Here is a 16,902-nt window from a genome sequence, read left to right on the forward strand (position 1 = left end):
AGGCTGCAAAGGGAAAACAAGCACAGAGCTAACAAGGGCTAGCTTCCACATCAAGGATACTGTGAATCTAGCAGAAATGGCTGCAGTTGCTCTAAGTGGGGAGGTGGACAGTCCTTCTGTACACCAGGGCTTCTCCTCACAGCAGGTGGCCAGAGCTTGGCAGCCATATTTTGAGAATGAGCATGGCAGGAGCCAATCATTCTATTTCCTTCCACTCCCTCAGACACACAGCCTTCCCTCTCCTCACTCACTCATTCTCTTTCTTTCTTCCCAAGATGGGACTTTTTTACAAATCAGAATCTTGGCACCTATTTCAGGTTTTGAGTGAAAAGAACCTTCTGTGTACCTACAACAGCCTGGTTCTTGGGTGGAGGGGATGACATGGTTAAATTGCTCTCCCACACACTTAAAGATTTTGATTTAAAAAAAAACAACTTCCCAAAACAAAACTGGGATGGGGCGGCTGTGGGAGCCACAACAGACTACATGTGACTCATGTGTCCCATTTTCCCCATCTCTGACCTAAGACTGCAGCACCCCCATAAAAACATGATGTTTGAATGAAGCAAATGCAAATCCTTCAGGTACAAACTTAAAAGAGACTCAGAATAGGATACAATGTTCTCTTGCGTAGGCACTGAAGAAATATCTGAAATAATATTTGAATGAACAACAACAAGGAGGGTTCTAATTGTCAGGAAATCTGACAAGGAGAACATTGGAGGAGAAAAATCATTCCAACAAATAATTTGTTATTTTTGGAAAATGTGCTTGGTTCTTCTGCACAGCTCCCTCCTCAAATTTCTAAAAACAAAAAATGCTTCTGCACACACAAAAATTTTTTTTCTCAATCATCCTTGAGAACATCAAAATTTTGAGAGACTTTCAAATAGCAGGTAGAAAAATGACAAATTATTCATTCTTGTCTGTAAAAATGAAATTCATGAATCTTTACATCCTTGACTGTTGAGTGCACACTTAATAGCAAACATCACATCTGCTATTGCACAACATCCAAAACATGAAGGGTACACCAATGTGTGGGATTTAGCAACTCCTCCAGGCCATATGGCTATATTTTCTCCACCTGTTATGACAGCACATGCTACTATGGATACTGAAACAACTCTGGTTGTTGTGGGTACATATATGATTTTACATTATTTCAGAAAAGTATCTGTGGCTGAAATGGACTGGTTCATACTTACCACATGAGGCTGATTCATCAGAGCGGTCCCCACAATCATCATCCAAGTCACATGTCCAGGAGATTGGTATACAGCGGCCACTGGCACAGGAGAACTGGTTGGTAGGGCAGGTACGAGCTGGGTAAACAGCAATTAACAACAGAAGCAAAGTTAATAGCAAGTATGGACACTTGCTTGGATTAATAAACTAATGAAACTATACAGACTCATACAGATGCAGAATACTGGTTGTTGGTGTATGTCTTTAAGAAGTTTCTGACCAATGGTGATTCTAAGGCAAATCTATTATGGAGTTTCTTGGCAAGATTTGATCAGAGGAGGTTTGCCATCATCATCCCCTAAGGCTGAGAGCATGTGACTTGCCCAAGGTCACACAGTGGGTTTTACTAACCAAGCTGGGAATTAACTTTGGTCTTCAGAGTTATAGACCAACACGCAAACCACTACATCACACTGGCACTTGGAAATAAACTGATGTTTAGGGTATTACTGACTTCAAAAATAGAATGTATCCCTCTCACTGCCCCAACCAGCAGCTAAGGAGGCAATGACAGGACCAGCATTCACCTTGCAAAGATTCTGAATGATCAGAGCTCAGACCAGAAAAGTAAAAGGCGTATTACTCTACCAGACAGGCCCCACTGTTAGGAAAAATGAAGCAACCTCCACAGGTGGCAGATGAGCCCCTTGAAAGACTAAAATCATTTGTAGGATAAAGATATGGTAGGCAGACAGAGAAACAGAAATACAAGGAATCCTCACCTGAGCAGGTCGAGTTAGACTCATCTTCATTGTTCCCACAGTCATTGTCTCCATCACACAACCAGCGATTGGGGATGCAGCGATTGTTCTCACATTTGAAACGGTCTGAAGGGCATGTGTGTTGATCTGAAAAATGACAAAGAGAGGAAAAGGAACTTTAGCATTTTTTTTTAGAACAAAGCATTTTTCTCTCCTACATGCATTGCTTTATTTTGGATTGTCCCATCATAGAGTTTTTTCTGGGCAGTACTAATAAGTGTTAGCTATGATGCTACTGTCATTGTCTCTGAGATATTCTCCTGTCAGAGTCATATCCCACTATTGCTGCTGACCAGCAGGTTTTTGGCACATTTTGGGGCTGAACAGGTTGGAGTGGGGGCATAGCGGCCACACAATGCACGCCCTGACTCCACCCCCAAGCTGCCATCATGCCACCTGCCCAACTGCACAGTGGGCGGTGTCATGGCACTCCTTTGGCACGATGTCCAGATGACATACACCAAAAGAAGTGTTGAAAAGTGCCGCTGCAGCAGCAAAGGCATCTTTTTTCCAGCTCCAAAAGGAGCAGCATTTTGCTGCTTCTTTTGGAGCCAGAAGAATGCCGGATTGGGGCCGCGGTGTGTAATTGCCATGGCCATGATCTGGTGGGGTACAGGTCACCAGGACGCTGCTCCAAAGGGGCAGTCTGTTTAGTCCTTAGTCTGATTTTTCAGCAAAAGCTATGTGACATGAGAAACCCTATGAGTAGCAATGCTACGACCTGCATAGTCTCTTGGAGGTCTCTCATTCACAGGGTCACCATAAGTCAACTTCATGATAATTAATTATCAACTTCATGATAATTAATAACAACGATGCACAGCAAAAATCAGAAACAACCCTTTTGACAAAGCAAGTTGCATGAGTTTAGGAATGTAAAGTTCTTAATTCAGTGGTGAAAGTCAAGTCAGTTTGTATTCTATACCAAAGCAGTTTCAAACAACCATAAAAACCAAATCCTGTAAGATAAACATAATGATCTGCAGCTAATATGGCTTCATGGAAAGCTGGATCATAATGTGTCAGATTATTAGTCCATTTAATTTAGGACTACCAGTTCTGATTTGGCAGAGGCTCTCTAGGATTTCACAGAAGTAATCTTTCCTGTTACCTCCTATCTGATCTTGGGGACTGGAGATGACAGGGAAGGAGTGTGCCACCATCTTCCTGCAAGGCATATGCTCTGCTATTGAGCTGTTCAATTTTCTAAATAATTTAACATGGTGGTTGTAGCTAATTTTCCAGAAAATGGGAAATATGATAGGAGAGAAAGGGTATGAGAATGTTCCAATGTTCTGCAACCAAAAAGCCTAGCAACTTCCTTCTTTTTAATTATCAACTCAATTTCCAGGCTGTTACAACACATATCAGACTAGAGGTTCTGTGCCTTACCTGAATCTACCCTGAAAACCAGGGCCATGGGCATGCACTAGAGCCTAACAATTTACATCACATTTTGGCTCCCCCAGAACTCCATTGCATCCCCACAGCTGTCATGCTGAATGATTCGAAGTAATGATGTATCACTTCTGGTCACTCTTCAGGACACCCCAACAGGTAACTGGCTATTTCAGGGAGGGGGTCCTCTGAAACAGCATTGTACAGACCTACAAAGGATGTTAGATATTCCCAAGGTCTTTTTTGGCAAAAAAACCCAAAAAACAATTGGGGAAATGCCAGAGTCTGGAGTCAGCAGGGATCCTAAGTACAATATTGTCCACTCCCATAGGACAAAATGTGAAACCCTGGGCTCAATTTGTTCAGGCTTCCAGATCTCCATCCTCTTTCTGTAAATACAAAATTGAATATGCAACCTATGAGAGGTGAATATATAGTCCAAGAAGAATGTCTCTCACACCTTAGCTCCAGTCTCGATCTTCCAATACAGAGTCTTCTAGCATTTGAAAATGCTCTGGATTTCTCATCATTAATTCACCTGAAGCAAGGCACCCTCATTCTATATGGTGATCAGACATGGCCAAGGCCAATGTCTCATCTGCCATATGAGAGGGTGGAACTAGTCTAGTGTTTCGAGAGAAAATACGCACGGCAGAGCTCAGGTGCCTCATCGCTGTTGTCCAGGCAGTCATTGTCACCATCACACTTCCAGCGCTCCTGTATACAGCGGTTGTTCTTGCAAGCAAATTCCCCATGTTGGCATTGTGGTGGTGGGCTGTATGATGGGTTGACTAGCCAAGAAAAAAAGATGGGGACAGAAGAGAGTTGAGTGTGAGGGATTTTTAAATGAGCAACACTTTCCTAGAGAACAAGTGAAGAGACTCCTCCCTCCCCCTCCCAGAATGTTTTTAGAGTGAGGTTGATGATGTTCTCTTATTCTAGTTTACTACAGTTCCACACACTGTAAAGCGACATACTCAAGGCCAAAGTTAACCTGATGCAATTCTTGCGAAGGCACAGTGAAATGATGTCCCTTATAGAAAATGGCAAAAACAAGGTTTACTTTTTGGAATTTATATTATTTTTTAATATTTTCAAGCTGTGGATGGTTGAAGCAGTGGATAAAAAAAATCCATGAATACAGACAGCTGACTGTATTTTATTTTTTTTAAAAAAAAATGAATAGGATCTCTGCATGGGTGTGGGTATGTGTGAACACACAATCAAAATCTAAACCATAGCATGGTGCAGAGAGTAGATTGGTACACATCTTCAAAGCTGTAGAATTCCATGTAAGACTCTGTCTCTCACATTTGACTCTTACACACTGTTAAACAGATAGCTACCTTGACAGGTGACAGAGTCTGGGCCCAAAATCTGATCTTCTGCACAAGCACACTGCCTGCCATTAGGGATGGCCAGGCAAAGGCTGCTGCAGCCTCCATTATTCACTCGGCAGCTGTTGGAGCCAACTGAAAAACAAATTGAATAGGAAAAGGAATGATAGGAGTTGAAACAGGTTCACATGGAGAAATATTGGATGTGGAGAAGAAAGAAACAAAGGGCTTGGAAGGCTTTGCTTTGTACTACAAGAAATATACCAAAGCCCCCTCAGCAGAGAAAGCTAAGCTGGACTGCTCTCCAAGCATGTATCCCATTGAGACTGAATTCAAGGCCTTCTCAAACTATCCATCCTCATTGGAATCTATCAGCATGCTGAGATTGTGATACAGGAGAAGATGTCACTGTACACATTGTTAAAGTAACTTTAACAAGACCCTGATATGTAAAACTGTGTTCTGCCTTTGCTCATAGAAAATCAAGAGTACTTTATGCATCATAAGTCTGTTTGCTGGTCACATCCTCTGCCTTGCCTAGTAAAGTGACAGTAAATGAATTTCTGTGTAGCTTTCTGCCTTGTTCACTGCAGCTCTGATCCCTAATACTGTCATTACAAAATATAATCTGATAGTAAGATGAATATTAACTGAGTTTCAAGAAACATCCATGTGTCCATATAGCTACACACCTTGCTGCTGCTGAGCATCATACATGCGGATCTCAAAGATTGGTGGACGTTCATTGCGCAAAAGTGTAACAACCTTGGAGTTCTGGTCAAGGCGATAAATGCTCCCACTCCGGTACTCAGTCCAGAAGAGAAAGTTGCTATAGTGGCACAGTCCAAAAGCATGATTCAGCTCGTTGCCATCATACACTATCTGCATGGGGAAGAGAGACATATATATACAAAGGAGGGTCTTTTGAGATACTGTGACCTACTCATAGGGACTAACTAGCTGTCAATTCACAACCAAATCATTCTGCTAGTCTTTAGCTTCTCTAAGGACTCTTTTCAGGTATGAGATGCATAAACGCAAAATAAATTTTGTTTCTGTGCATATAAAATTACATGTTCATCAGCTTTCAAACTGGCAACCATGTGGCTAGTTAGGTTGAGGTTTTTGCCCCATAAGGGCCACTGTTGCTTTCACTATGATGATAGGGGCTATGCTAGTTTTGAAGGCACCCTATTCAGATATGGTGGGGGAAAGTGTCGTCCTCAATGGTCTGAAATTCCCATCATCTCTCATTCCTTGACTATGCAGTCTAACAAAGAGCAGAGTTGCAGTTGTGTAAAATATAGAAGGCCATATGTTGCCCAATCCTTACAGAAAATTAAGCTGTAGCTTCCTTAACCATTCACCATCGCCACTTAGGATACTCCAAACATGTCTAATTCAAAATAATGTAAGCTCCTCTGATAGCCTTTTGGCTGAAGAGCGGGGTATAAATACTATAAATAAAATAAAATAATAATAAAAATTTAAACATTGTTCAGTATAAGTTCCATGTCCCATCCATGCCAAGGCATTTCCAGCTCCAGCCACCTTTTCTTTCTTTGGAGGCTGCACATTGAGGTTAAGGGACAGCTTTCAGCTTAAAGGGGAAATTCACAGAACTCTATTGGTGTTTGCGCACTGCATCCCAGTGATAGATGGCCCAGAGAGCAAAAGCACTAACGTATTTTAGCTGAAACCCTTCACTGCTCAAGAGGGCCAGATGTGGCCCCAGAGCCTGAGGATCTCCCTTCTCATTATACATTCACTGTTTAAGAACACATCTCCAACCCTTAAGACAACTTCCTATACTTGTCCCTGCTCTACTCTTCACTTCATCCCCCTCAGTCCTGTCCTTCTGTACTGTATCTGCAGGGTTATAGGAATTGTCAGATACATAGGTATACATCTGACAAAGCCTTAAGTCAAATAAATGTTACTCCTATTTGGGCTCAGTCCCCAAGACACAAAAAGAAGAGACATGAATGGAGTCATTACACCCACCAAGACAAAGAGCAACCAGGAGCGTAAGCCTAGCATTAAATTGTGTGGCTGGGAAAAGGGGTAGGGTGGCAGATGTAGGTTGCTCATGGAAGGGGACACATGCATCCCAGTGCAATAGACAGAGAAACAACTGATACTGACCTTACGTTCTGTACCATCCAGCATAACCATTTCAATCCGATCATAAAAGGCATCCACCCAGTACAGCACCTTAGCTGGAATGTCCAGGCTCAGCCCATTGGGCCACAGGACAGTCTTGGAAGTGATGAAGACATTACGGTGAGAGCCATCCATCCAAGCCCTTTCAATCTTCCCCCTTTTGCTATCCTTTGGGTCTTCCTCCCAGTCAGTCCAATACATCAACCTAGGAGCAAGAGAACACATAGCTTCAGTTTTAATTATTCTCTTACTCATGAAACCCAACTGTTCAGCTATTGTATACTTAAATACATGGTTTTAAGGGGGGGAAACTCATAAAAACAATGGATGTTATTTTAGAATGTCAATTAGCACTCTCCCATGTGGGGCACTTTTGAAAAGATCAATCATTGTTTTCCACATTAGTTCTTCTAATAAAAATATTTCATTTGTATGTTATGTTCACATAGTTACTTCATTGGATATTCATCTACTGCTATTCCATTTTGCTTCGTCTCCAAGACAGAAAAGCTAGTAGCAGCAAAGCAGCGACAAGTATATTCAACCTAGTTGTTTGAAATCACCATTAAGGCATTCATCATGAGCAGAAATAAAGGTAGACTAACATATAAACAGAAGCTTAAAGGTATGCAGTCTCACAACAAAGCATGGAATATGCTCCTAATAGCAAAAGGATTCTCCAGCATTCTTTTATGATGTTGCTAAAAAAAATCTATATAAATGCAAAAAGGGATAGCAGTAAGTTGGTGATGACCTCACAGCTGTATTTATGGGGGAAAAACTTGCCAAGAATGGGAGAAAGACTACATATATTTGTTAGTCACATATGGTGACTGCTGGTTGGGGTTGGATTAGGCAGAAAACTGGGTGGTATGGAATGGAATAACCTGGACCAGTGAATGCTAGCTAACTGGAATCCTGAACAGGAGCACTCCACATGACAGTAAGATTTGACATAGTTCCCATTTCTTGTCACTACTACAGAATCTGCTAATCAGAATAGAAACTGAAATTTTATTTCAAAGAAACAACAACAATATTAGTTGGTTGTAAATGAATATTTGTTGTAAATGAGTATGACCTCGTAATGTAATACAAAACATGAAATATGCTTTACATTCAGTTACATAACCAAAGAAAAATGTAAAGTGAAGATAATGTCTAAGTCCTGATTCTTTTCATGTCCCTCTTTTTATTTGTTATATATAATCATATATGTTAAACACACACATGCATGTATGCGCGCGCGCGCACACACACACACACACAATCTCTGTAGTACTTCATTAACATTCCTAGCATGAGCTCCTGTTTTCCATAAAAGTAGTCTGTTAGCCACAAAAACAGGCAAATGAAAAAAATGTTCAGGGTTTTTGAAACATCTGGTTCCAAATATACATGTCTTGATCACATCCAGACTAGATTACTACAATTTCCTCTCCTTGTAACTTTCCTTGGAAAGTGTTTGCAGACTATATCTGATACAAAATTCATTGGCCTGAGACATTAGTGTTTGGATCACATCATGCACAGCAAAGGTACATTTTCATTCTAAAAGAGATCATCACTTGGCAGAGCTTGAAAAAGTTACTTTTAGGGGGGCACCAACTCCCAAAATCCCAGTCAAAGATGTAGTCTGAAAAGTAACATGATATTTAGTCTGTATTGATAATACAGCTTGCACCTCCCTTATATTGAAGTGTTTGAGACCAGGTGTTTTGGATTTTAGATTTTTTTTGGATATCTTGGAGATGAGACCAAAGTCTAAACAAGATTCATTAATGCTTAATAGACACTTTAAACACATAGCCCACAGGTAATTTTATACAATGTTTTAAAATAATGTTATGCATGAAGCAAAGTTTGTGTTCAATGAACTACCAGAAATTAAAGGTGTCATGATCTCAGCCACCCATGAAAAATGTTTGGGGCCTTGGAGTATTTCAGATTTTGGCATTCCAGAAAAGGAAGACTCAATCTATATTACTACAGGTTGAATCTTCCTTTTCCAAAATGCCAAAATTGCTATAGATAGCTTGAAGTCTTAACAGGCAGTCATAACAAATGCTCTTGAAATATGCTGCTTTCCAATTCCCTTACAATTTACTGTTGAACATATTCAAGGATGGAGCATCTAAATTTTGCTGAGACTCTATTAACACACAAACATATACAAACATACCTAGAATGGCTCTTACATACCAGTTTTCCTAATCCTCCTCATTTCTACAGTGGGCTTCATGGCAAAGAGGAGTTTCTAAGAGAAGGAGGGGGTTCAGAACTCAGTGATAGTGCCAATGTCCATAAATCTGTTCGAGGTTTTAGTCTAAACTTTAAAGAAGCAATATTTTTGATGTATTGTGTTAGTTGTGCAGTTTTATTTAAATTAGATTAGTTTAGTTTTCAGTGTGATGTACTGTTTCTTCTTTGTAATGTCTGCTCCCTTCTATGTAGTTTTATGCCTTTAAAACTGTGTGTTAATTTAAAATTTTGTTTTAAATAAGCAGCTATTTAAGATGATGTCCAGATTAAAACCTAAAGTGGATATACCACCCGACTGATATTTAAGCCAACAGCCATCGCTGACAGTACTGGCCTGAGTGGGAACCAGGCCTTGCCCTACAAGCACAGCAGAAGGAGCAACCAAGAGGTCAGAGCAGAGAGTCTAGTTATCAACTCAGACGGCACTCATTAAAAGAAAATTAACTATGGGTCCAGAGAAGAGATGGGAAGTTACTGGATGAAAAATTTGCTGAGCTGGAATACCACCTCCCCCAAAAGTATTGTTTCCAAGCTCCAGCACAGATGACAAGAACTTCTGCCTCCTTCACCACTGCAGGAACAGGATGGTGTCAGAAACATGCTTAAGCCCAGGACATGATCAGTTTTTTTCTGACATTAACCAACCACAGCATGGCTAATTCATTCCATAGCAGACATTTGGTTCTGTGCTTCCTTGAGAAGCACTACACAAAGAGAAAACAGATACTGGCAAGCTAGCATGTAAGATGGCACTGCAAATGATTTCTGTGACCACATTATTATCTGGAAATGAAAGAAGAAGACTCTTGAACATTTGTTTTGCAGAGAATGAGATGAAGAACAGATGGAATGTTGCAATACCCCAGCACAAAAGAAGAGTCAATGAGGACAAGGAAAAAATAGCTCCTGCAATGGAGATGAACTCTACTTTTCATGAGAAATCATGAGTGAGTGCGCATTGCAATTTCATTTCCTGCTGGGCCTGACTGACTCCTAAAAGCATGACATGCCTTTCAAACCTACAGGGACTGAAGCCCCAGAGACACCAGAGTGAAAAGAGGAGTGAGGGGCTTTTGGGCTGAAATTCCCAGTGAGCCAATGCAGGAGGCAAACATTTCGTGCTAGCTGAGTGGAAATTCTCTGGTTCACAAGCCATGCAAGAGGATCGGTGAAACTGTGCAAACAAGTGACAGACACAATTTGAAGCACGAAGGGGATATAAAAAAGAAGAGAGCAAAGAAATGTATTCTACAGTATCTCACCTGAGCTAATGCAGAAAGCAGAACCACAATCCATTCCTGAACTGAACTCAAAGAGCTGGGGTTTAAGTCCCTACATGGCCTGCATCTTATGTTTTGGACAACAGTACCCATTTCAAAATATTTTTATTTTTAAAACACATACTTAGAACTAAAGCCAAATTTAAAAAAAAGACTAGACATAACAGACATGTTGTTGTTGTTGTTGCTGTTGTTGGGTGCTTTCAAGTAGTTTCTAATTACAGCAACCCTAAGGCAACTCTATCATGGGGTTTTCTTGGCAAAATTTGTTCAGAGGAACTTTGCCATTGCCTTCCCCTAAGGCTGAGAGCGTGTGACTTGCTCAAGATCACCCAATAAGTTTCTGTGGTTCTATGATCATTCTTAAATGTCTAGTTCCTCCTTTATTAATTAACATGCTACATTTCATCTATATGTTTAATTCATTAATGATCAAAACCAATGCTCACTACTCTCATTGTTTCCCAAGAAGATTAGTAGGTTTCCAATTTTTCGAAGGATTATTACCAATGACTTTTCTCTAATCAAAGTTGACAAATTAGCCATCTCTGCTAATTCATTCATTTTAAGCAAGGACAGATTGCTTACCTGTAATTGTAGTTATTCGCTCAAATGGGTTATCCTGTACCTGCACAGAGCCTATTTGGAACTTTCTAGAGCTATTATAATAGTGTTTTGGCATGAGCCCTGCCCACTCTCCAGCTGCCTTACTGGCTCTCCTCCTGCCTAATCCCTCAGTTCCATGGACGCCAAAAGCAGCAGTCCAGGATCTAAGGAGAGGCAAGGCATGACGTGAGGAGGATGAATGGGTTTGTGTGAATTCACAGATGACTACTTGAAGAACTACAGTCAGCGGTAAGCAACCTTTCCTTCTTCGTTGTGGTCTCTGAATCACACAAATGGGTTAGACTAGCAAGCTGTAGCCCAAGGAACAGGGAGTGTCATGCCATACAAGAAAGGCACATTGCTCCCAAACAGAATCACCATTTGTGAACCTGGGCCAAAGGACATGTAGACATAAGAACGAACGGTCTCGATGATGTAGCAACTCTACAGAAGTCAAGCAGAAAAATACAATACAGAGATGCAGTGGAAACAACAACCAATCTAGCTAAAGAAGCATTCACATTGGCAGAAAAACAGGCTTGCCTGCTAAATCGTATGTTGCACAGACAGTTGCTAAACCCCAACGACAAAGACACTTGGGAAGTACTGGCCAACTCTACTCTGTAGATGAGTGACAGAAGAATAATTCTGGAGGTTAGCACCCCACAACACTAAGACAGTCACTAAGTACTGGAATAGCAAGGACAAGAACAATAGCATTTACATTTTATACTGTTTAGTAGCGACCTGGGAAGCCTCTACACAGTTTGCAAGGTGTAAGTCTAGGATTGAACTTACCACCCTGTGAACTTATAACTGTGTGACTGCAGTACTAGGATCTAACTTCTGTGCCACCAGGGGTGACAGAGATGGGCAGAAACAAGACCATCAAGAAAATAAACCTCTGGCATAGACAAGCAGAGGACACAGGTTTGGTGGCAATGGCAATCTCCAACAGAAAGATATCCTGCAGGTATGTGACAAGAAGGCAGAAGAAGATATTAACTGGAAGCAGTTATTGGACGAGTAGAAAATACAAGAAGGTATGGTATACAAACGCACCACAGAAAAAATGCACCACAACCTGAAGAGCAAAAGAAACCTGCAGCAAATGTGAAACTGTGTAAATCATGGCTTCAGTAAGTGAAAAAGGGCTCAGTAAGTCCTTGAAAAAATGAAGATATGTCTATGAAGGGATCTTCAATGTAGGATAGGGGCAGTCAGATGATAAAACCACTGGAAGTCATTATATGAGATAGTGTGGCATCAACAAGCAGATCATTTGAAAACAAAAGAACACCACGGGCTAAATGTCCTTTTAGTATAGAGAGTGAAGCAAACAAAATCTAAGCCCAGCAATGATGTGGCTAAGCAACACCAGCAAAGAAAACAGAGAGAAATTGTCTGCACCAGAAAAGTGAGCAGCTGAAGGAGTGGACAGTCCATCCCATCTAGAGAGAGTTTAAACAGCATTGATCTGGAAAAGGACTTCAGTAACAATTTCTGGAATTATGCTGGTCACTGGAGAGGAGGAAATAGGACCTCAACCAGTTCCATCAATACACTGGCACCAACAGGAGCAGTGTTAGAAAGTATAAGATATAATTCTTGTGACAAACAAGACATGCTGTACCTAAAAGCCTAATGTGGCAGGGCTACCAGCATGAGACATGCAGTGCCTGCTGCAAGTTGACAGGAACAAGTTGAAAAATGTCTTTGTGGAACGTTATTCCATTCTGTGATCTCTTGCAGAATTAGTATGTACCATACAGCGACATGCTGGAATGACCAGTGCTGTCAGCAGGGGAAATGAAGAAGGCATCTGAGACACCCTGAAAAGAAGCATGCGTGAGCAACAGGAGCAAACACAATACAGAGGCACGTGCAAAGAAGAGTATTTCCTAAGTAAAGCTATATGTGTGATCCGACAGGATAAACAAACAATATACCAGGAGTAATAAAGCACCAACCAGATCATGAATCACTGAATAAAAGAAATAAAGAATCACGGAGTTGGAAGAGACCTCAAGGCCATGAAGTCCAACTCCTCGCCACGCAGAAACTGAACACCAAGCAACCTGACAGAAAGTCATACAGCCTCAGCCCAAACATCTCAAAAAAGAGAGAGGTGCCACCACACTGGGAAAAGGTGTGTTGCACTGTCAAACAGGTCTTGCTATCAGGAAGTTCCTCCTAATGTTCAGGTGGAATATCCATAGGTGTAGCTTGAATCCACTGCATCATGGCCAGCATGAGCATAAGAGTTTTAGAGACCATACAACCATGCCATACAAAACCCCTATTATATAGATACGGGGAGTGAAAATGAAGCATGAAATATGACTTCACGTGTAAGGGACATCATCCTGCTCTATATATTAGTCTCAATGGACTAGTGGCTAGTCGAAGCAGCCCAAACAAAAAGAAACAGTCTGCTTGCAAGGGAAGCACTGTAACAAAGACCACACGTTGCCAAAAACAATGCAAAGGAACCAATTGGAATGCAAGGGAGGGGGTAACTGTAGCGGCACTATTGAACATCCCTGAGCAAATGTACTGTCAGGGCATAGTGACTCGGGAGAGTACAGGCTTCCCTTTTTTGGAAGGAACCCCCAGCCCCGGAGCCTAGGAAGAATGCAGAAATGCACAGAGTCTTTTCAGGGCTGCAGGTGGCAACTAGAAACATAGCCACTTCACCAGAATGACGTCTTGACACAAGACAGCCAAAGGAACCAGTCCAGGGCACGATGATAACAATCAGTACGGAAAGACGGGACAGGTATGTTTGTTCCAAAACATCAAAATGCCAGCCTGGGTTGGATGGATCCTTGAAAAGGACACACATATGAGTGTCCCGGATCAGTTTCAACCCTCGGCACCGACAAAGTAAGTGAAATATGGTATCATGGTAGTACATGGGACAAAAAGTCCCCAATCCATCCTATGTAAGGAATGGCGGAAATTCCTTATAATTGCCCCCATAGGGAGTGAGGGCTGGCTGAACTCGCAACCTTGTGGTTTGTGTGTGAGTGGCTGCTGTATAGGCAGTTAACCACTGTGCCACCAGGGCCACAGAGTAGGTGTCATATAAGACCACCTGAGGGCCAATTGAGGTAGGACAGGGAACAAGAAGCTGACGATACGTCCAAAGTAGACCATTTCCCAATTGCCCAAAAGCCTCAGATAGGCTGAGCTCATACAGTAGAGCTGTTACCTTTGCCTCAGTAATGCAATAGGCCTTTGCCAAGTACAAACAGAAAGGCGAGCTGCCATTTAAGTCTCTTATTTCATCAGAAATCGTGACACTCCTCTTAAAATACGAATGAAGAATGAAAAAATAACCACCAAAACGCAGGCCGATCCTGTCATTAGGTGAATTTAAAGTCTGGCAGGAAAATGAAACCCTGAAGAGTTCTTCAGATGTTGCTGCTGCAGCGGACAAAAAGGAACTGAGGATTTCAGTGAAAGAGAGAGCCAATAAGGCAGTTGGAGAGTGTGCAGGGCTACCGCCAAAAGGCTTCTAATAGCTCTAGAAAGTTCTGAATACGTTCTGTGCAGGCACAGGAAAACCCATTTGTGTGTTTCACAGAGACCACAACAAAGAACCATTCTTCTTTTGTAGGTAATATGTTACTCTTCTAACTGTGAGAGTATAATAGCTTCACTGCTTTGGTCATATATAGTAGTATTCTTCCATAATTTCTTTCCAGTTGATTGTCCATCAGTCCCAGAGGAAAAAGCTCAAGTTTTAATTGTATCTGGGCCTGGTACCTTTCAGCTGGTTTACAAGTCCACCTCATGGGGTAAAATGTTCTTTCTTGCTTTTCACATTTCCAGAAAACATTATAGGTTCCCTTGTACACTTTAGACAATTTCACAAGAGTCATGTGCCACCAATCATTTTGTAAAGAGTCTCTTTGAGATCACAGCATGAGGTAAATTTCAATCCTTTTACTCACATGTTTTCACATTATTCCATTTGTATATTTTAACCAAAATTACTAGCTCATTTCATAATACAATCCTTCACCTGTTCATCTTCTCTATCAAATTTCAACAAGATTTTATACATTTTACCAATCACCTAATAATTTAAACAAAATTGAAATTCAAATTCATATTTACATTGTTTAGAACCATATTTTTATGCAAATAAAATTGTATTTCTTTTATTCCAAATAGCTGTGATACGAAAGCCTTGAATACCAAAACCCTTCATCAAAAGTTGCACGCAACGAAGTCAGTAGGACCCATTTAATAAAACTATCTACAAAAGCCATTTCTTCCAAAATTCTAAATAAAAAATCTAATTCAGATTGTCAAAGGCCTTTTCTCCAACCAAAAAACATGTAGCTTGCTTCTCATTATGTTATTCTAAATATTCCCGTATGTTTAATACATTTCTGATGTTGTTTCTTAATTGTCTTTTTGGTAAAATTCCAAATTGATCATCATAAATAAAGTCCTGGAGAATAATTCTGAATCTCTTGGACAAGATCAATGTAAATAATTTATTATTCAAAAGTGATATTGGTCTATAAATTTTTTGTCAAAGTAAAACCCTGGTCTTCTTTTGAATCAATGCTATATTAGCTCTTTCCAACAATCAAGGAACTTTCTGCTTTGCCAAACTAAAAGTCACTGTCTTCTGTAGTGGGAGCAAAAGCTCCTCCTCAAAACACTTATAACAAGATGTTAACAACCCATCTGGTCCAGGTGTCTTCCTAATAGTCTTCTTAACAGCATCACAAATTTCTGTTATGGTTATAGGAGCATTTATACTTCATCTCAGATCATCTGTATTCTTTGGCAAATTCTGTTTGGTCAACTTCTCTGAAGAAATTTCTTGCCATTTATACAAAGAAGAATTAAATCAATAAAAAGCCTTCTGCATCTTCTTATTGTCAACTATCACGTCATTCTTGTCTGGTATCTATGTAAACAGCCTTTCTGGTTTATCTGCAAATTCAACTTTCTTTTGTTTTACGCACTTCAATTATTAGTGCTTTTATCCAAATTGTTTTGAAAAATTCCTACAGTTTGTTCTTACAATTCTCAACTATCTTTCTGTTCTGCAAAACAGAGCAAAAACTTTTAAGAACTAATGTCATGGGTTGTGATCTGAAAAACTTCTTGATAATATATCAGAGGTCTGTTACAGACTGCCAAAATAAAGCTGCTTCGGGTCTCTTTGGAGGTATGCTGTTTAAATGATGCATGCATCCTAACAATCCGAAAGCTGCACCAAAGCTGCACTCCAGTGCTTAGGAATGGAGTGTGGCTTTGGTGCGACCTCCGGACTCTTAGGACCCAAGCATCATTTAAATACCATACCTCCAAAGAGACCCGAAGCAGCTTTATTTTGGCAGTCTGTAACAGGCAAGAGTCTCTCTCTCTCTCTCAATCTAGTAACTAGAGTTTTCAACATCTAAGTCATACCAATTCTCGAAAAAGGCCTAGGCTTTTCAGAAAAATAAGTATAATCCCCAAAGTCTCCATTTTTATACCTCCATCTATCTACCAACTCCAAATGTTCTAATAATTTAAAGAACATTTTTGGCAATTTGCCTTGAGATGTCTTGGTTTTTCAGATGTTCTATCCTTTTCAGGAGAGACTATCCCATTACAATCCCATATAAACACCAATTATTATAAAACAGACCCATCACTTTGTCCATGAGCTCCACATAAAAAACAGCTTTATCTTCACTTAGAGCATATACTCTCCACCAGGATCTTGTATTACCCCTGTAATACAATCTAGACTCCTACATGCCTACTATTATTATCAGCCAAAACCAATTCTGGGCCCAGGAAAGGATTTATATATAAAACTACCCTGTTTTT

The 16,902-nt window shown here is 40.5% G+C and overlaps 1 protein-coding gene across 1 annotated transcript in view; it reads right to left on the minus strand.

Moving 5' to 3' along the window:
• LRP1 (LDL receptor related protein 1) overlaps positions 1 to 16,902 on the minus strand; it is a 392,141-nt gene that overhangs the window by 132,921 nt on the left and 242,318 nt on the right. The window contains exons 15-20 of the mRNA XM_042447614.1: positions 6,890 to 7,112; positions 5,437 to 5,626; positions 4,754 to 4,879; positions 4,058 to 4,198; positions 1,971 to 2,096; positions 1,209 to 1,325 (exon numbers count right to left, since the gene is read on the minus strand). Coding sequence (XP_042303548.1) covers positions 1,209 to 1,325; positions 1,971 to 2,096; positions 4,058 to 4,198; positions 4,754 to 4,879; positions 5,437 to 5,626; positions 6,890 to 7,112 — 923 coding nt within the window. The remainder of the gene's footprint in view (positions 1 to 1,208; positions 1,326 to 1,970; positions 2,097 to 4,057; positions 4,199 to 4,753; positions 4,880 to 5,436; positions 5,627 to 6,889; positions 7,113 to 16,902) is intronic.

The sequence above is a fragment of the Sceloporus undulatus genome, chromosome 2 (genome assembly GCF_019175285.1).
Source record: "Sceloporus undulatus isolate JIND9_A2432 ecotype Alabama chromosome 2, SceUnd_v1.1, whole genome shotgun sequence".
In the NCBI taxonomy this organism is placed as follows: Eukaryota; Metazoa; Chordata; class Lepidosauria; order Squamata; family Phrynosomatidae; genus Sceloporus; species Sceloporus undulatus.